This window comes from Notolepis coatsorum, assembly GCF_963971535.1.
Source record: "Notolepis coatsorum genome assembly, chromosome: 9".
Classification (NCBI taxonomy): Eukaryota; Metazoa; Chordata; class Actinopteri; order Aulopiformes; family Paralepididae; genus Notolepis; species Notolepis coatsorum.
This window is the reverse complement of record NC_140173.1, coordinates 66,820,562-66,841,315: the sequence shown is the minus strand read 5'-3', so window position 1 is coordinate 66,841,315 and position 20,754 is coordinate 66,820,562. Positions and strand designations below refer to the sequence as shown.

The 20,754-nt window shown below is 45.9% G+C and overlaps 1 protein-coding gene across 1 annotated transcript in view; it reads left to right on the top strand.

The window, feature by feature from the left end:
* Positions 1-2,291: 2,291 nt before the first annotated feature.
* The window catches only part of abhd12 (abhydrolase domain containing 12, lysophospholipase), a 114,162-nt gene continuing 95,699 nt past the window's right edge, over positions 2,292-20,754 (top strand). The window contains exons 1-2 of the mRNA XM_084321427.1: positions 2,292-2,347; positions 3,188-3,371. Coding sequence (XP_084177553.1) covers positions 3,190-3,371 — 182 coding nt within the window. The 5' untranslated portion in view covers positions 2,292-2,347; positions 3,188-3,189. The remainder of the gene's footprint in view (positions 2,348-3,187; positions 3,372-20,754) is intronic.

The window sequence follows — 20,754 nt, the reverse complement described above, 5'->3', positions numbered from 1 at the left end:
TACTACAAGAACCTAGGCGTCCACAAAGACGACTTCAAACTGGAAATGGTAACTACAGATGAGGTACTCAAAAAACTGAGCGCCCTCCAACCAAACAAGGCCACTGGCCATGACAACATCCCCTCCAAATTCCTCAGAGACTCAGCAGCAGCCATCACCCCAGTCATCACACACATAATAAACCTCTCCATAAAACAGGGACACGTCCCCAAGGACTTCAAAATTGCGAGAGTAACACCCCTGCACAAAAAGGGCAGCAAATTAGACCTGGGTAACTACCGCCCTGTTTCTATCCTTACATCCATCTCGAAAGTCATGGAAAAAATAGTATACGAACAGATCGAAAAGTACCTCGCGGAAAAAAATCTAATCTACGAATTCCAATCTGGCTTCAGAACATCCCACTCCACTGACACATGCCTTCTCTACTTGAACGACCACATCAAACAAGAGGTGGACGCGGGCAAATACTGCGGCATGGTCATGCTGGACCTACAAAAGGCCTTCGACACTGTCAATCACACCATTCTGATTGACAAGCTAAAAGCAATTGGTTTTGATAGTTTATCAGTGAGCTGGATACAATCCTACCTGGAGGGGAGGGAACAGATGGTGGAAGTAAACGGTACCCTATCCCCCCCCCCTCACAGTGAGCTGTGGTGTTCCACAAGGAAGCATACTAGGACCGCTACTATTCCTAATTTATGCAAATGACATGTCGTCAGCTTGTGACTGCAACTTGTTCCTGTTTGCGGACGACTCAGCCCTGCTGGTCTCTGACAAGAACAAGTTACAGGTTGAAAAAGCCCTCAGCTCGGAACTAGGCAAAATCTGCATATGGCTCGCCGACAACAAACTATCATTACACATGGGCAAAACAGAGTCCATTCTCTTCGGTTCAAATAACAAACTCAGCAAGACCGACGGCTTCTCGGTTACAGTGGGTGACAATATTATCACAAGGAAAGATGAAATTACCTACCTGGATTCCATCCTAGAGGCTAATCTTTCCTGTGACAAAATGGCATCCAATGTAATAAAAAAAGTCAACCAACGAACGCGTTTCTTGTACCGGATCTCCTCTCTGGTAAACAAGAATACCCTGAAGACTCTAGCAGGAGCACTCATTCAAGGGTACTACGACTATGCTTGCACCTCATGGTACCAAAGCACCTCAAAGGCACTAAAAAACAAATTACAAACATCTCAAAACAAGCTAGTCAGACTACTACTTGACCTGACTCCTAGAACCCACCTCACCCCTGCCCACTTTGACAACCTAGGATGGCTTAGAGTAGACGACAGAGTACAGCAACTTGCAATGGGCCTGGTCTACAAGATACACTACGCGACCAAGGTACCCATGTACATGTCAAAATACTTCCCAAAGGTCAGTGAATACCACGATCACAACACCAGAGGGAGCTCCACAAATCATGTAAAACCCAGATTCGGCTCAAACAAGGGACTAATCACGTTTCGCAATTATGCCACATCAATGTGGAACGCCCTACCTAAAGCTGTAAAGGAATGTGAATCACTACCCACTTTCAAAAACACTCTCAAAAAACACCTACGTGAGACTGCAATTCGAAACTGGCCCCTACAAATGTCATAACCTAGTTGTACAGTAAATGACCAAGTAAGGCTTTGTCAGTATTCCAATGTACAGTGTAAAATGTGTGTGTGTACCCAACCCCCCCCCCCCCCCACCTCCAATGTACAGCCCTCACCCAACCCACCCAACCCCACCCCACCCATCCAACCTCCTCCAATGTACAGTTTCTACGCCAAATGTATATACACTCCTTTTCTGGACACTTTTGTATCACAAACAGTACTGTATTTGCAAATCTGATATGTCATAAATGTATAGATGTAGCAGTACTGTCTATCTGTATGTCATGTATGTCATATATGTTATGATGAATTGAAAATGGGGGACCCTGATGTAAACAAGAAGAAAGTCTTTCTCTGGTCTGCATCCCCTTAACAATTGTATGTATTGAGCTGTACTGTACTGTACCCATTCTGCAATCTGTTAATAAACTTTTCAATCAATCAATCAATCTATACTACTACGCTCTCTCCCGCGTGCTCACAATCCTAATGAATTGAAAATGGGGGACCCTGATGTAAACAAGACGAAAGTCTTTCTCTGGTCTGCATCCCCTTAACAATTGTGTGTATTGAGCTGTACTGTATTGTACCCATTCTGCAATCTGTTAATAAAGTTTTCAATCAATCAATCAATCAATCAATCAATCAATTCAATCAATCAAACCGGAAGTGTTGAGGTGGTTTATGGTCATGTTGTGAAAAGCCCTTTAAATGAGACGTTATTAAGGTAAGGTCGTGCTGTCCTGTACTGTTTCACACGGTGACGTTAGTCCGGGTCGTTAAAACGCCCCAAGTTCACGTTTAAAACGTTAAATCACGACGCCTGTCTGGGCTGTTTTTTTCCCTGCTTTTGCTTAATGTAAACACAAAACTTCTGTCAAAGTTGTAGCTAAAGTTAGCTACTCAAAGCTAGCAAACCTCAACAACACTGTTTTTGTACATGAGTGTTTATGGAGGTTGAACGACGTGGGGGGTATTTGTAGCTGTGGTGTGTTGACGACTAGTAACTACCCTAACGTGGTTAACTTAAAGCATAATAATAAGAGTTATGGTGAACATGTTTGCTAAGCTACTAAGCTTGTCTAAATTGACCTTACAAACATGGCGCAGACAGTTCGACGGCTGGAGATGCATGCAGCTGCAGAGCCGCAGAGCCAGCGGCGCTCTCAGGGCGCGCTCAGCAGCGCCACTCGCCAATGGCTGAATTGGAGTATTGCACTGTGCGAGCCGCGCGAGGCTAGAGGATGTAGCGCCGCTGGCTCTGCGGCTCTGCAGCTGCATACTATTGGTTGGCTGAAGCGGGGAGCCAGTGGGACGGGCTGGTTTGATCAGCTGGTCTCTCTGCAGATACCGGGGACTTCTCGCGAACAAGGTACCAAAACAAAAGTGCTGAATGTCAGCCGCGCCGAAGAAGGTGAAGAAGCCTGCAGCACTCGGGTCACATTTACCGGCTTTTTTTTTTAAACGAGCAAAACGACCCCCCTCTATTTGACAACAACATAATAGTCGGCAACATTTCGGTCGCCGTTTTCTTTCACATTGAGCGTCTTTTTACATTTCATCACAGTGATGCGAAAGAGAAGTAGCCCGGACCATGACGGCGCTACCACCACCTCTTCCACCACCGACACACTGCTGGACAGCGAGCCGGACCTGAAGCGCTGTCACCCGGGGAGAGACGGGCTCCCCGAACCATCTGTTGTCCCGTTCGCTTCGGAATCCGACCAGAAGATGGGCAGACCGTTCAGCAGGTAAGGGGCCGGGGGGGGGGGCTCAGTGCTGCAGCAGCAACCGACCGTGTCAGTGTGTAATAATCGCATTACTCAGGTGGCCTGAGGACCGTGTTGTCTAATAAAACGGCTGATTTTCTACACCACAGTTAGCATATTGTACTCTTGATTAGCACTACACTCTGTAGTACTAATTCACATGTTTTATATGCAGTTTAATCACATGTACAGTCACAGTGTATATATTTGTGTCATATGTTATGATGAATAATTGAAAATGGGGGACCCTGATGTAAACAAGACGAAAGTCTTTCTCTGGTCTGCACCCCCTTAACAATTGTATGTATTGTACTGTACTGTACCCATTCTGCAATCTGTTAATAAAGTTTTCAATCAATACTATTGCACTGTGGTTGGATGCCGAACTTATTTTAGTTGTACTGCACTTGTGCTGTTATTGTATAATGACAGTAATTGTAATCTAAATCTTTAATCGAATCAAATCTAAATCTCTGTTCAGTTAGGAGTTAATTATCTCAAAAATATATATAAAATATTGTTTGATGTAGAGAGAGGTAGAGAGGACACAAGTATTCATCTCTTGATGAATTGAAAATGGGGGACCCTGATGTAAACAAGACGAAAGTCTTTCTCTGGTCTGCATCCCCTTAACAATTGTATGTATTGAGTCGTACTGTATTGTACCAATTCTGCAATCTGTTAATAAAGTTTTCAATCAGTATGAAGGAAGTAGGGATGCTCGATATTGGCTTTTTTACCGATACCGATATACCGATATTGTCCAACTCTTAATTTCCGATACCGATATCAACCGATACCGATATATGCAGGGTTCCCCCCCCCCCCCCAAAAATGGAATAATTTCAGGTAATTAACATTACGGTCGCTTTCACACAGGGGCTGTTTGGTCCGGACTTTCGGACCAGAATTCGATAGTCCGGTTTTTCGGGTCTGTGTGAATGCGCGTCGAACTCGGTCCGCGGACCAAACAGGCGAACTCTAGTCCGCCTGAAAACGTAGGTCTCGGTTCGGCTAAACGCGAACCAAATATAGGAAGTGATTATTATTATTACCACTGCTCGCAGCACTCACTGCAAAACAAGCACACTGCATCTAATCTCTCTATCTATCTATCTATCTATCTATCTATCTATCTATCTATCTATCTATCTATCTATCTATCTATCTATCTAATATCTATCTATCTATATATCTAACTGTGCATCTTGGGAAGAAGGAAGAAACACGCGGCTTATTATTATTACCGAGGCGCACGGCATTAATAATGGATCAATGCCACGTCAATACTATTATTATTATTATTATTATACAAGTTGTTTAGCGAGAGGATGGTGGTAATGTGCTTCAATAGAACAATGGATCAATGCCATGTCAAAATTCGCTCCGCTGATCTGGAGGACTCGCAGACAGCACACACAGACACACACACGCGCGCGCACACACACAGGCTTGCAGCCACACACACATTTCCACTGTCCAATAGACAAGCGCCCTTTTCGACCGCGTGACATTGTTCAGATGGTCTCGGTCCGCTGACAGATTTCTCTATGTGAACGCAGACGAACCAAATGAAGAATGCAACAATGTTGCAACTTCACCCCCAGAACCGCACCGAGTCCTCCAAAACTATATGTGAAAGCGACCTACATCTCTTGTTGTGGAATTAACACAACATTATGCATACTTTTGACAATAAATAAAATCAGAATTTGTTCTTACTTGCTTGCCTGGGTAAATAAAGGTTATAGAAATGTATTTAAAAAAAAAAAATTGAAAACCGATACGATATTTTCCGATATCACATTTTAATGCCGATATCGGCCGATAATATCGGACATCCCTAGAAGGAAGGGATTGTTTTCATTACCAACATGTTTGCTCTTGCACAATCTGCTCGCTTGTGGTGGTGATGTTTATCACGTTGATGCAAAGTTTGATATCAAACCATAGCCCCTTTCGTGACTGTGATGCACGCCAATAAGGTTTGCCCGAGTGAATCCACAGTCCCTTGCTCCCCCATAGGAAACCACCCTATTTTTACTCTGAAGAACTGGTCCGACGCGAAACGTTCGTTATACAAGTATCGCAGAGAAATGTCAAAGGTACTCACAGTTGCACGAGGGTCTTGGACAGAGAAACGCAATGGTTTGAAAGCTCGGAGTTGCTAATAAACATTTTAAATAACTTTTATAAACGTGTAAACAGCGAAGAACCTATGGCTGCTCTTCCCCCGAACGCCGCAATGAGGAGTAGGGTATATCTGCAGAGCCGCACTGCAGTCTCTGTGATGTTTACACGTTTATAAAAAATATTTAAAATGTTTATTAGCAATGCCGAGCTTTCAAACCATTGCGTTTCTTCATAAATAAATGTCATAAATGTATAGATGTAGCAGTACTGTCTATCTGTATGTCATGTATGTCATATATGTTATGATGAATTGAAAATGGGGGACCCTGATGTAAACGAGACGAAAGTCTTTCTCTGGTCTGCATCCCTTTAACAATTGTATGTATTGAGCTGTACTGTACTGTACCCATTCTGCAATCTGTTAATAAAGTTTTCAATCAATCAATCAATCTCTGTTCAAGATCCTTGTGCAACTGTGAGTACCTTTGAAATTTCTCTGCAATACTTTTATAACAAACGTTTCGCGTCGGACCAGTTCTTCAGAGTTAAAATAGGGTGGTTTCCTGTGGGGGAGCAAGGGACTGTGGATTCACTCGGGCAAACCTTGTTGGCGTGCATCTCAGTCACGAAAGGGGCTAATCAAACCAAAGCTGTCGTTGTAAAATGCTGTTCCCTCAAATATTTTTGAGCTGATTTTGTGAGATATTTTTTTTAATATTCACTTATTGTTAATTTAGGTAACAGAACTGTGTAGCATAGTATTATTATTATTATTATTATCATAATGATAATATATTAATAATGTAAATATACTATCATGATATGATCCCACTAAAAGAAGAAAGCGATACTATTGATTTGATGTCCAACTGCCGTCATGTCGTTTTGTCCAAACTGACTCATTTATGGTTGAACGATTTAATTTCATATTCACATTCTGGCACGTCCCACTAGTTTGGCTTGTAGACTAGTTGAGTCAGGAGCAGGTCTACTAGCCAAACAGTGGGACCAGCCAGAGGAGGTATTCAGAACATCATGGATCCATGCAGCAAAAGTATGGGTTTCATCACAATTATTTTTGCACCTTAATAAATATGTTTTGATGACTATATGGTCCAGATCTGAGCAGCACCAGTCCTCATCTGAACAGGTTTAGTGAACTCTCACCTGAACAGGTTTAGTGAACTCTCACCTGAACAGGTTTAGTGAACTCTCATCTGAACTGGTTTAGTGAACTCTCAAGACAGAACTAGAGATATTTAGTTGCTCCTTTCAGATCCTTGTGGTCAGTGTTTGTCACATCCACATAACATGTTTATTTGTAATCTATAAACGTACCTCGTCCAGAGCGGCTACGTGGCGTAGTGGGCAAGGCACTCGCCACAAATGCGGAGACGCTGGGCTCGCCTGTTCGAGCCCAGCGCTCCACATTGCTTTCAGTTTAGCTGGTCGTTCATACTAATACACATTGGCCGTATTAGGGGGTGGGAAACTGATGGGTGGGGATCGGGCGTTGTGGACAGCGACTCCTACAGGTCGGTTGGTGCGCCTGCGCAGTAGAATCAGGAAGTGTCGGGGGCAGCGTGAGCCTCCCACGCGTTACTCCTCGCCACTGAGAGATCGAGCTGCGCAGGTGAAAAGATGCGACTGCTGTTACCTCAAGTACCGGAGGGGACTTGTGCTATGTATGACTTAGTCCACATTGCAGCCGGCTTGTGGGAGGCAAGAAACAGCGTTCGTGACAGGGGAGGGTTGAATTGGATGATACGAAATTGGGATGGGAGAAAATATAGAAAATGGGAGAAAAAGTGGATAAAAAAAAAAAGTACCTCGTCCATTGTGTGCGCCAGCGAATTTGCAAGAAGGAGGCTGGGAAGAGCGGCGATATGAGGAGCCAGAGCTAGCCTCAGTCGCGCCAGCTCTGCGGCCCCGCTTCTGCTTTTGATCCCTCCTTGATTTGCCATTCTTGGCGAGACAAAAAGCCGCTGCTTGATCAAGCGCCGCCATCCAGTATGTGTGTGTGTGTGGGTTCATGTCAAAAGGTAGGCGAGACTGCCACCTATCGGGATTCGATCATCACAGTGTTACAAAATCCATACAGAAGGTCCGGGGGACTGTCTAGTATCATAATAATAAAAACATAAAACTAATATACTCGTTTTCGGCGTTCAACGCATGGGTGCCAAAAACGAATATACTATACATCTGTAATCTAATGATCGCTACACATCTGTAATCTAATGATCGCTACACATCTGTAAGTTTGGCCTTGTTGTTAAAGTAGTGATACTGAGCATCACTATGGGCAGTTCTGCCAACTACTATGACCAGCTGTATGTTTCCAGCATACATTTCTTTCTTACAGCCAACTGCGTTATTACTGATGTTGTCCCTCTGATGAATCCCCTACAGCTGTCGAAGCTAATGTTGACAATCAGGGCTGGGTATCAAACCTGTGCTTTCAGAGCGCTGACGTAATCGTGTCCATAGCACAGAGTACATACATTATCCATTGGCTTTGGGCTCAATTTACTCTGTAGTAAAGCCACTTTTCTGTGAATTTAAGATAAATCCAGAGTGGAATGTCCCTTATGTAAAGCCCTTAATCACACAAGCAACACAATAACTGCAACAATAACAATAAGTCCATTTTGCATTCAAGAATCACCACAATGATGCAGAACAATATAGATGTCCCGGGGACAGCAGTACAGGGCTAAGCACGAGGAAATATAATCCAGACCACTTATCCTGAACAAAGCAGTAAGCTTGACCTCAAGTCTATTGGAGGGGTTCCCACTATTGCGCAAGACTGTTTGAACTAACCTACTTATGGTGTTATGTTTTGTTTGGGGAAATATCTGATTGTAAGCAATGATTATCTTGGCTCATGCTTTGTCTACTCCTGTCCTAAAAGAAGCAGTTGTCCGCCTGGTAATAATAATACTACGCTTTATTTTTATAGCACCTTTCATACAATAATTGCAGCTTAAAGTGCTTCACAGCAATAAAAAAGACAGGCAAAAAAATTGCACAAAATTGGCAGATCAAAGAGCAATGCATAAAGTGCAGACATAAAATAAGCATAAAATAGATGGCAGCAAAATAGACAGTCAAAGTAAGGCACAGAACATTAAATCACAGTTTTTCATATTAGTGTAACCATGAGGCTTAGGGCATATAACAGACGGACAAAGCAATTATATTTAATATAATTATCTTTATTGAATGCTATAATATAAGAGAATAAGTTGAATTTCATACAAAATAGAGTTATCACAATGTATAAATAAGCAAAGAGAGACAGACTGAATCCACACTACACCCTAACCTGAAGTAGCTAAAACAGTGACCACCTGTTGACAATGACCACCACCTGTCATGACATGGAAATTAAACAATGAATATCAGAGCATAACAACAGACATTTAACCATGGTTACAAAGTAGATCCAACATTTACCATAACAAAGCATAACAGCAGTTCATGAACCTTCCTATATTAAATGCTGGCTGTTGCACACTACAAGACAAACATTTATTAACACACCGGTAATACAAACGAACGAGAGAGAGCTAGACTTACACTTACATAACCGAATGAATGAAACACCCGGCGCCGCACACACCCAGCACACACCCGGGCCGCAACGGTACATCTATTTCCCCAGCCTGAGGAAAATCAGGTCAGGTCGTCTGTATTACTATTTATCCTAAACAGTCTGTGTGTGTAATATGCATGTGTGCAACTCATAAACCAAAGAAGTGAGCGATACCTTTGTATCGCCAGGCGTAAGCACAACGCCTCGCCTCTTCACCGTTCACTGTCTGTCGTTCCCTAAGGAAGACCATACACAGTATAAACACCTAAACAGTGCACATCAACCTAGCGACATGATAATGCAAGCAAGCTCCGCTTTATACTATAGTTAAGTTACTCACCAGGACACTGTCACTCGAGTACCTACACTCGACACTCTCTCTCGTCCTGTAACAGGGGAACCAGGTGTGGGGAAATGTTTGCTGCTATCGCCGCCCGCACCCAACTAGGAAGTGTTCGTTCCAGCCGCCATTCGGTCAGGCTGAAATATACGCTGACGCCAGAGCCACACCCACAATACCCCCAGCTGGCCACATTAGGATCTAACATCTTCAAATGTATTTGTAAAGCCCGCAATCACAAGTTAATGTCCCAATGGGCTGGACAAGTCTTCTTTAAACAAGTCAAGAAGAAACATCACAATAAATCAAGAACAAAAAAAAACATCATGAAATCCAAAACAACACTCCCAGACATACCCCAGCGAAGGTAAGGAAAAACTCACAAAAAACCTAGCAATAGAAAAAAAGCACCACAGGCAATGTGGAGGAGAGAAACCTTAGAAGGACTGTTCAAGGGGGGGGGGGGGGGGTGTCCCCTTCTTGGATGTCGGTGATAGTAGTGTTGCTATGGATGATCGATGGGTGGAGAATAAAACGGGCGAAATAGTTGGTATGTATGTACTACATATTGTGACTGATCTCCTCCCCCCCTCCCTTGGATATGTGAAGGATGGGAGATACTTCTGACACGAAAGGAGTAGTCAATTAGGTAGCTGATTAGTACTGATAGAACACACCTGCGCATCATTAGTCCACCCACATCTCGCATGCACACACCCAGTCCCACACACTACATAACCACTAGGTTAGAGAGGAATGAGTTGAGCGGAGTTGGAGTTGTGAGAGAGAGAGAGAGAGAGAGAGAGAGAGAGAGAGAGAGAGAGAGACTGTACTGACCCTTGACTGGACAACTACCCCGAATTGTGAACAATCCCTTTTTCTGTCGGCGAGCCTGTTTTGTGTTTTTGACCCTCGGACTGAATCACAACCATTCTTTTGCTTTTCCCCTCTGGATTCTGCCCTGAATTCAATAAATACTTGTATTAATTGATATTGCTCTTGTGTGGACATTCGAATTTGTTTGTATTTGAACCGTGGCAAGCCTGATCACCCCCAGGTTCGTCACAATATAATAAAACACATAATATACATGCAATAGCAACTGGGGTACATAAGAACATTTTTGAAAGATTTAAATGGAATAGAGCTAAGAACAACAACAAAAGAGAAAGCATAGGGAAACGAGCGCTAGTATGAAAATAGGATAAAGGCTAAATTTCAAGGCTTGGAGCTAAAAATATCAGCCATATTTTGTTTGCACATGAGTATGTATTCCGTTCGGATCCATTTGAAGTATGGGGGCGACGTAGAGAGGATCACATCATCTTGGCCATCACCACGGGGCAATGGGGCATCCACCACCTTGGTCATCACCACAAGACATCCACTCACGGGGATACAGGGAGATGGGAACAGGCATTAGACAGTTTGTGTTGGGTGGCCGGACATAGCAATAGATACATGTAGTAAGCATTGTGAATAGGTAGTACGCATATATGTGAATAGAATAGAAGTACTTAACCCATCAATGAACTAGAACATGCATGGTTTAGACGTTGTAGGTCGGACAGAAGACGGTATGAAGCTGATCCATGACCCCAATGGTGCACATAACCAATGTGGGGGTAGAACAGTCACTGCAATTTTTGCCATCACCCCAAGACATCCACCACCTTGGCCAACACTATGAGACAACCACTCAGAGAGATAGGGGTTAGAGAGTTCCTGTGTTTGTAGTTGGTGGAATTGGAGCAATAAATACATGTAATAAGCATATATATGCATTATGCATACATGGTGACAATAGAATCAAAGTATATAAGAAAATTGTGAAATTAAGTCGTAAATAGAACTAAACTACTGCAAGCGTTGGTATACAGGATGAGATACAAGACGATGGCTCAGGGCCATTTGCCCCGGGGGGGCAGGAGAACGACTCAGAATAGGTCGAGGCAGAGCAGGTATTGTTCGACGCTGCAGGTCAGACGGAAGGCGGTATGAAGCTGATCCATGGGACTGGTCATGTCCAGTATGAGGTAGAAGGTCACTGGAATGTCTATATCGATATATACACAGAGACAGGGACAGGGGTTAAAAAATCTCAGATAACACATCCTAACTAAACTAGACAGATTAAACTAAGGGCCAGTCCCCAACCAGGTGAGATCAGGGTAGGTTGAAGGAGAGAGAGAAAAGGTGGGTCTTAACAGATTCAGCGCCGGAGCTATATGGCGAATATAGGTCTAGATGGCCACCGCTTTAATCAATGGGAGAATGGGGAGATTTGCGAGTGCTTAAAATATATCTTAAATTATGGCTATGAGTCTAATACACCCGTCGCTTATCAATGAGTTGCTTGCAGTCAACATGTACAAAACGGATTGTTTTTTCATCGGTACATCTTCGTTTTATACCGTTTTGAATACGAGTATAGTTTTGGTGATTTCTAGTAATTCCAGAGAAAGACGCGATAATAGCCCTTTAGTGGAATACACAAACGAAATTTTTCGGCTGATTTATGAATAGTTTTCAAATAAACGCTAGATTATCGATAGTATATGTGTCCTCGTGCACGATACAGAAGCGGGCTGAAAAATCGCTTATCCGTGCATTGGTCGGCGCCTACGGCACGCACACACACAGACACGTTGTGATCGCTGTGAAAGAAACATCTGATTAACCCAAGATTGGTAACATAGAGTCCTTACCTCACATCTGATGTCCTGCAAAAAGATTAATCCAATTCCTGATCGCCATCCCAAATATTGATCGCGTTTATTGATCCAACGTTATATATCCAAAATGCATAATCCACGCTGCTCAGTGTCCCCAGTCAAGGTGGTATAATATACTGCATGCCCGATAAGGAAAACCTGGACCGGACTTTTTTTTTTGATGCACAGTCCCAGCCAATCCAATGATGTGCAATACCATCCGGGAGACGATAGGTGGCGGTATTTGCCCTTTTGCGAGCTCAGACCCATTCCCAACGATAATATCAGGTTGGATGGATGAAAATCAATGGATATCGCTAATAAAAGAAATAACGATTAAAACCAGACTATACTCGTGATTGGCGCTCAAGCGTCGGCAAGTTAACCCGACTATACTCGGGTCTGGCGTCCAATGTGTTAAGTGAAAATTATTCTAGGTGGGACGGTGCCATATTCAATCAGTTTCAGTAACTACAGTATATAACCAGACCTGCTAACTGATAAGAGGTGAAAATGTGACATGTTTGTAAACCAAACCCATTGTCCCCCAGAAGAAAATCGTTGTGATTTTAACATGTAAACGAAGCACTCAGAGAAGAAAATAAATGGAAAAGACAACCCGTATCAGGGTCTGACCGCACTACAATTGCATTTTCATATCATAATATCATAACAGGCTGAGAGACTCACTTTCTTTTGCTGCCAGTAGAACATCCGTACGAATTGGAAGAGCCGTCGCGCTAACCCTTTGTGGTCCGGGCATAAATGTGTCCATGAATCCATTTACCGGTAGTTAGATCCAACACTGTCTGAATGTATCTTGTGATAATTTATTAATTTCCGACGACAACAGCAACTATTAGCGTAATCCTGTCTCTCGAGTCCCTGCATCCATTATTGTTGTCGTTATCAGTCCGCGTACCCCCTACCTAACACAACAATGACTGCTTGGGGCGCTAGAAAAATAGCCCTTCAGGCATCATATTTGAAGCCGCTGCTAGGTACATTCATGTTGCCCTGTGCATTTTTCAATTGGCTGCGTTGTGCAATGACGCTCAGTCAGTGGGGCGATATTTTATATATTACACGTTATTGTCCACATACTTAAAATGAGTAATTATTATTTATTTAAAAAAATATTATTATATTTTTAGCGGTCGAAATGTACTATTGTGGGGGGGAGCGCCCTCTATGGACCAGCCGCCACTGGTCTTAAGCGAAGATTTAAAAGCTTCGACAGAGCAGGTGCCCCTGACGACGGCGGGTCATTTATTCCACTGGTAGGGAAGCGGGGTAGACAAAGGTTCTGTGGCCAGCGGATTTCTTTTTAATTCGATTCGATAGAAGCCCCTCATTTTGTGAGTGCAGAGCACGAGCAGGCGAGTATCGTGAGATCAGATCGGATTGATAGAGCGGTTAATAGGCCTCTTTGTTTACGGTTTGATTATCACTGATGCACATAAAATAGGCATATAAAATCATAAAATTGGAAGATCCAGCACAGCAGCAGGGGCTCAGTTTTCAGGTAGGGGTCGGTTTCAGCTGCACAGAGTAGCCAGTCGGCAAATTTCAGCAACATCCATCTCTTGTGAGAGGTGTGTGGCCAAGGTTCGGATCACAGGAGATGAGCCTGGTCTGACGTGCAGCGCTGTGACTGTACATGAGAGGCTGGTCTGACCTGCAGCGCTGTGACTGTCCGTGAGAGGCTGGTCTGATTGATTGATTGATTGAAAAGTTTATTAACAGATTGCAGAATGGGTACAGTACAGCTCAGTACATACAATTGTTAAGGGGATGCAGACCAGAGAAAGACTTTCGTCTTGTTTACATCAGGGTCCCCCATTTTCAATTCATCATAACATATATGACATACATGACATACAGATGGACAGTACTGCTACATCTATACATTTATGACATATCAGATTTGCAAATACAGTACTGTTTGTGATACAAAAGTGTCCAGAAAAAGAGTGTATATACATTTGGCATAGAAACTGTACATTGGAGGAGGTTGGGTGGGTGGGGTGGGGTTGGGTGGGTGGGTGAGGGCTGTACATTGGAGGTGGGGGGGGGGGGGGGGGGGGGGGGTTGGGTAGGACACACACACACATTTTACACTGTACATTGGAATACTGACAAAGCCTTACTTGGTCATTTACTGTACAACTAGGTTAGGACATTTGTAGGGGCCAGTTTCGAATTGCAGTCTCACGTAGGTGTTTTTTGAGTGTTTTTGAAAGTGGGTAGTGATTCACATTCCTTTACAGCTTTAGGTAGGGCGTTCCACATTGATGTGGCATAATTGCGAAACGTGTTTAGTCCCTTGTTTGAGCCGAATCTGGGTTTTACATGATTTGTGGAGCTCCCTCTGGTGTTGTGATCGTGGTATTCACTGACCTTTGGGAAGTATTTTGACATGTACATGGGTACCTTGGTCGCGTAGTGTATCTTGTAGACCAGGCCCATTGCAAGTTGCTGTACTCTGTCGTCTACTCTAAGCCATCCTAGGTTGTCAAAGTGGGCAGGGGTGAGGTGGGTTCTAGGAGTCAGGTCAAGCAGTAGTCTGACTAGCGTTAGGTTATGACTATAACCAAGTTCTGTTAGTTAGGGCGATGCTTGGCTTCGCCTTCTGCACTATCTCGCGTACGTGCACGCGTACTGAATAAACCACAAATGTACCTCTAATACCAGTATTAGTCTGACCACACCCCTCATCAGCTTACCTTCATAAGCAGGTGTGTGGTCACCTGCTCTCCTCCTTCCCAAGCTTTCACCACAAGGTGAGGTCAAGGGCTGCAGCGGCCGTCCGAAGCCAAGCATCGCCCTAACTAACAGAACTTGGTTATAGTCATAACCTAACGTTCTGTATCGTTAGGGCTCAGCTTGGCTTCGCCTTCTGCACAAGGGAGGCCAAGCGGAGCCACTTGGCTGACAAATACACCCCGCTGACAGCCCCCCAAAACCATCAGAACAGGGAGGGCCGAGCCCCCCCGACCCCCCCTAATGGAGGGTATCCCCCCTATTAGAGGCTTCACGGGAAGGCGACGGACCCGACCGTGCGAAGAGCTCTCAAGCAACTTAACGCACAGGGTGAGCAGACCGTGGCTTGACCCCACGACTACACACACGCACAACCCGCATGCCACCCGGGAACGAACGGAGGAACAACCTCGTTACTGCCCCCAGAATCACGGGGTCAAGGGCAAACCCAACCCCGTGGCAAGGCCGTAGCAGCGGAGCACGAAGGAAGACCCAGACCCACCAAAAGGACTGGACTCCCTGGAATGGGGGCCCGGAGAAGTCCATGATGCCAGCATCAAGACCCCACCAGGTGGGCACGTAGTGCCCCGCCCCCCACATCGCCAGCGTATTCGGACAAAGGCCCCTCAGTTACTGCACCTGGTATTCCCAGGCGGAACCAACCAGGCCAGTAAGCCGAGCGGGCCCCGTCCCCCCAATAGTACACCGCCTGGCACACTGACCCTGCAGAATAGGCAGTCAGCATGGCCGTAAGCACACAAAAAAGGTTAACCAACGGAAGCAGGCAGCGCACCGGGGAAAAACCAGGCAACAGGCTGTTAACCCTAGCCTGGAGACTGCGGACGAGACAGGCGCCAGAGGGGACAGCTGAACACAGCCGCCCCGGCGGAAGGAGCGTAAGCTGGCGGTGTTGCATGACCAAGCCTCCATTTAACAACCCCCACCCAGAGGGGTCGAGGCAGAGAAGGCTGACACGATTGGCAGACGTCATGAACGTGCAGGGGCACCCTCAACCGGTGAACCCGGGAGTTGACACTGCTCCAACACACCAGGGAATCAACCACCTCGGTGTTACCCAATGCGGTGGTTGTTCCTATAACCCCTCAAGAAAAAACTCCAAAACACACCTGCGGGTATACACCGGCTATACCGCAGTACAAGTGTTTCAGTTTCCAAAAAGGGTTAACCCAGGCCTACGGGTCGCAAACATCACTTCGGACCGGGCCTGGCGGTACGGGAAGCACAGGGTCACCAGAGGAGGTCAAAAAACCACCCCCACAGGCCCCTCTTCGCCATGCGTGAGAGAGGAGCGAAAAACAATGGAGAACCAGCCCCTAAGCACACCGTACCTGGTATTCCCCGGCGGTCTCCCAACCAAGTACTAACCAGGACCAACCTGTGTAGCGGCCGAGATCCGACGAGATCGAGCGCGTACAGAATGGCATGGCTGTAAGCCATGACGACAGTGCTGAGTAAAAACATACCCAACCAGGGTCTCCATAGCGCTTAACCCTGTGACACCCAGACCGACCTGGCATTTTTCCCCCTGAAAAAAGCCCAAGTCCCTCAGGGTACCAGAACAGCAGATCTGCATCCCCGGCGGACAACGGGTTCAACTGATCTGGACCAGCGTGACCAGAACCAGTCCCGTGCCCTAACCACGCCGACATGCCCCAGGAAAAGGGCAGATATGCGTGTTGATCTTAACATGAAAAGAAGGCGCCACCCAGACGTCGGGACGAACCGCGCCTGGTGGCCCACCCCAAGGGCGTGAGACCCCACTACATATGTTCAGATCCATCCCGTCATCATCCCCCAGACATGAACGAGGATCCGTCGACAACCCACCCAGGTCATGGGATGTGGTCGCCGGAAGAGGAAAAAAAAAACCCCCATCTCAGTTGCTTTATAAAAACGCTGTTTCAACCACAAGCAACTAAGGCGTGCCAGTCAATCGCCTGTTTACAGCGAGCTAGCACTATACGTGCGTCGGGACACACCCCCATCAATGAACAGGCTATTTAGACCTGCCATTGAATCCCCAAGGCGCCCAGGGGAACGACAAGAGGGGTGTGACACTCCCTAACTCCAACACTTCTGGAATAGAAAGAAGGAAGCATCAACAGTATGTATCCCAGTCTACACAGCCGGGGTAAAAAATGTACACATTTTTACATCCCACCACCCTCCCATAGGAAAGAGACGGGGATCCCCAGAGAGACTTCCCACGCGAGCTGTACAGATTGAAAAGAATATATTGCACCTTGAGCCATGTAAAAAACTGGTTTTAGGGCCTCCGGGGAAGAGGCACCGAACCCATACACACTCAATAAACGAATTGAATCGAATATACATACAATAGAAAAGGACCCTTCTAGAGGGTCCACTCACTTTGACAATCTGAGGAGGAAGGCTCTGTACTCTGATGGAGGCTTCCTCACATGGATCACATGGAAGAAGGAGTCCGAACTCACAGAAGGCCTGAGTAGGCGCTTGGTGAGGAGGAGCCCTGACCACCCCCCCTGAAAACAGATCCATCATATGGACCTGAACAGCACACGGAAGTCCTACCAACAGAGACGCGCACGGTGACGTACTCTATGGCGGGGGAATTCCTGCGGTGCACACGCCCAATATACCAGGCCGTGGGACCAGGAACTCCCTCCCCCCCCCCCCCCCCCCCCCCCCCCCCGTAACGTGCCGAACCGCCACGTGACGGGAACCTTGAAGGACAGGGGGTGTACCCCTGACCGACAGAACAATGGGGAGAGGAAAGGTTACCAGTTCACCCCTTTACGACCCCACACCCATGATACGACGTAACGACAAAAAGAGAATATGACACAGTCATAGTCAGCTCTATGAAGCGTTTCACAGCTCCACACAGCGCACGAGCTAACCTGCTATCTGATTTTTACTAAGGAAAAACACAGAATAGAGAGGGCTCTAAGAACCCCGGTCCAACATACACATGTGCTTCTGTGGCCAGTACAACCCAGTTGTAGGTCACATGACACACACAACCCATCATCATCACAATGAGAGAATACATCATTCTTGATTAGTATCGACCACAGGCCTTGCTAAGCACACGACAGCAACCAAACCAATTTCCCTTTAGGAAATAAGTTTCTCCAGCAGATTTAGCACAACCTCAGCAATCAAGCTGAGAGTTACATCGTATCCCTACCACACAAAAGACACAATTAATGCACAACATGTCTGATAGGAGGTGATAAAGTCCCCAGGGAACCGGGGGGGGAAACACAATCCTCCTATTTCACCCTCAATACGGCCAGTTAAAACAGGAAAACCTGTTAATGTGTGAACTCACTGTTCATTGTCATTACAGTCTGAGAAAGAACATTCTTTTACTCACTCGTCACCAAGCATAGCTTCATAGGTTAGTTGCCTTAGTAGTGAGTACACGGTACACATAAACACCATGATGTTTCTCACACAACAACCAGATCAATACATCACGACCTGCACGGAGAAGCTACTGCCAGTGACAAAAACAGCTCACACACAACCCGCAACGTATCTCAAATGCATTGCAACAACACACGTTTTGGGAAAAAACACCGTCATTCACAATACATTTAGCAAGGTAAAACCAGAAGACGTGTTATGAGGGTCTGGCCAACCCCGTACCTGCCCGGAACGCAGATCAGCGAAGTGCAGTCACAAGCGTCCCGTGTTGTTCGATCCGGGCAGCGTCGCCGCTCCACCAGTCGCTACAGTCCTCTTTGTTGACGCAATCCCCGTCTAGGCTCGGGCAGGGTTGACGAACATCCCCTGTCAAGGATGACGTCGTGGTCAAAAGTGTAAAACATGTTAAAAATCAAAGCACGTTCAACAGAATAGCATCAAGCTAACGGCTGCTCCAGCCGTTCGGGTGCTATCGCTTCCGCTCGCGAGACGCCGATCTACGACGCACGCGATCAGGAGCGAGCTCCCGGCGGCGCGCGAGAAGCCAAGCCACCCCGCGCCAGGCCACCGACCGGCTAACCGTAAGCTATGAACATGTAAACAATGACATAACACTCACCCAGACAGGCCGCCGTTCTGAACCCTCCTCACTTTTTAAGAGAAAAGGAAAAACAAGACGTCAACACCGCTTCACAACGGTGATAATAACACGTCCGGCGGAATCAGCACAGTACCAACTGGCCTGTATAGCTGACTTTGAACATGAATCTGCCGCTATCGCACATTACATGCACATATCCCCTCGTGAAGGAATACTCTCATTTGGATATGAAAGATGGGGTCTCAACACGGTGACAGAGAGAATCCACTCGTCCAGAACACACAGGGATCACCAGTGTCAATGGTCGCGGCCCACTAGTTAAAACTATAATGGTCGCCAGACCAAGGCCTTCTGTCGCCTAGACGGCTAAACAAAGGACCCTAGCCTGGGGCCGGTTTCCATAAACTTCGTCTAGTAGCCCCCATAGCACTAACAGACAAGTGGAGCCCGCCAGCAAACACTACTCACCCAACCTGGAACGCACCGCTCCTCACAACAGCGGCATGTCCGACAGTTCAGCTGTGGCTTGACAGGTTTCACCCCAACAAACACAGCAAGGAACTGCAGTTGAGAAGCATGCAGCGGCGTGCTCCCAATACGAAAACCGGTGGAGGGTTTGTAGAATGATCATCATCTTCTAGACACTCCAGTACGAAGACAATATCGCCGTATTTTCTCGAAAATAGTGAGAGAGAAAATAAAGATATGATGTCAACGTATCCTTGTTTCCCAAGCTGTTCCTAATCCAATTTCTTCCATCATGGTGTCAAGTGTGGGGATCTACCGAGGCACCTCTTCCTTGTGGTGAAAGCGAGAAGGAGGAGAGCAGGTGACCACACACCTGCTTATGAAGGTAAGCTGATGAGGGGTGTGGTCAGACTAATACTGGTATTAGAGGTACATTTGTGGTTTATTCAGTACGCGTGCACGTACGCGAGATAGTGCAGAAGGCGAAGCCAAGCTGAGCCCTAACGATACAGAACTTGTTTTGAGATGTTTGTAATTTGTTTTTTAGTGCCTTTGAGGTGCTTTGGTACCATGAGGTGCAAGCATAGTCGTAGTACCCTTGAATGAGTGCTCCTGCTAGAGTCTTCAGGGTATTCTTGTTTACCAGAGAGGAGATCCGGTACAAGAATCGCGTTCGTTGGTTGACTTTTTTTATTACATTGGATGCCATTTTGTCACAGGAAAGATTAGCCTCTAGGATGGAACCCAGGTAGGTAATTTCATCTTTCCTTGTGATAATATTGTCACCCACTGTAACCGAGAAGCCGTCGGTCTTGCTGAGTTTGTTATTTGAACCGAAGAGAATGGACTCTGTTTTGCCCATGTGTAATGATAGTTTGTTGTCGGCGAGCCATATGCAGATTTTGCCTAGTTCCGAGCTGAGGGCTTTTTCAACCTGTAACTTGTTCTTGTCAGAGACCAGCAGGGCTGAGTCGTCCGCAAACAGGAACAAGTTGCAGTCACAAGCTGACGACATGTCATTTGCATAAATTAGGAATAGTAGCGGTCCTAGTATGCTTCCTTGTGGAACACCACAGCTCACTGTGAGGGGGGGGGGTAGGGTACCGTTTACCTCCACCATCTGTTCCTTCCCCTCCAGGTAGGATTGTATCCAGCTCACTGATAAACTATCAAAACCAATTGCTTTTAGCTTGTCAATCAGAATGGTGTGATTGACAGTGTCGAAGGCCTTTTGTAGGTCCAGCATGACCATGCCGCAGTATTTGCCCGCGTCCACCTCTTGTTTGATGTGGTCGTTCAAGTAGAGAAGGCAT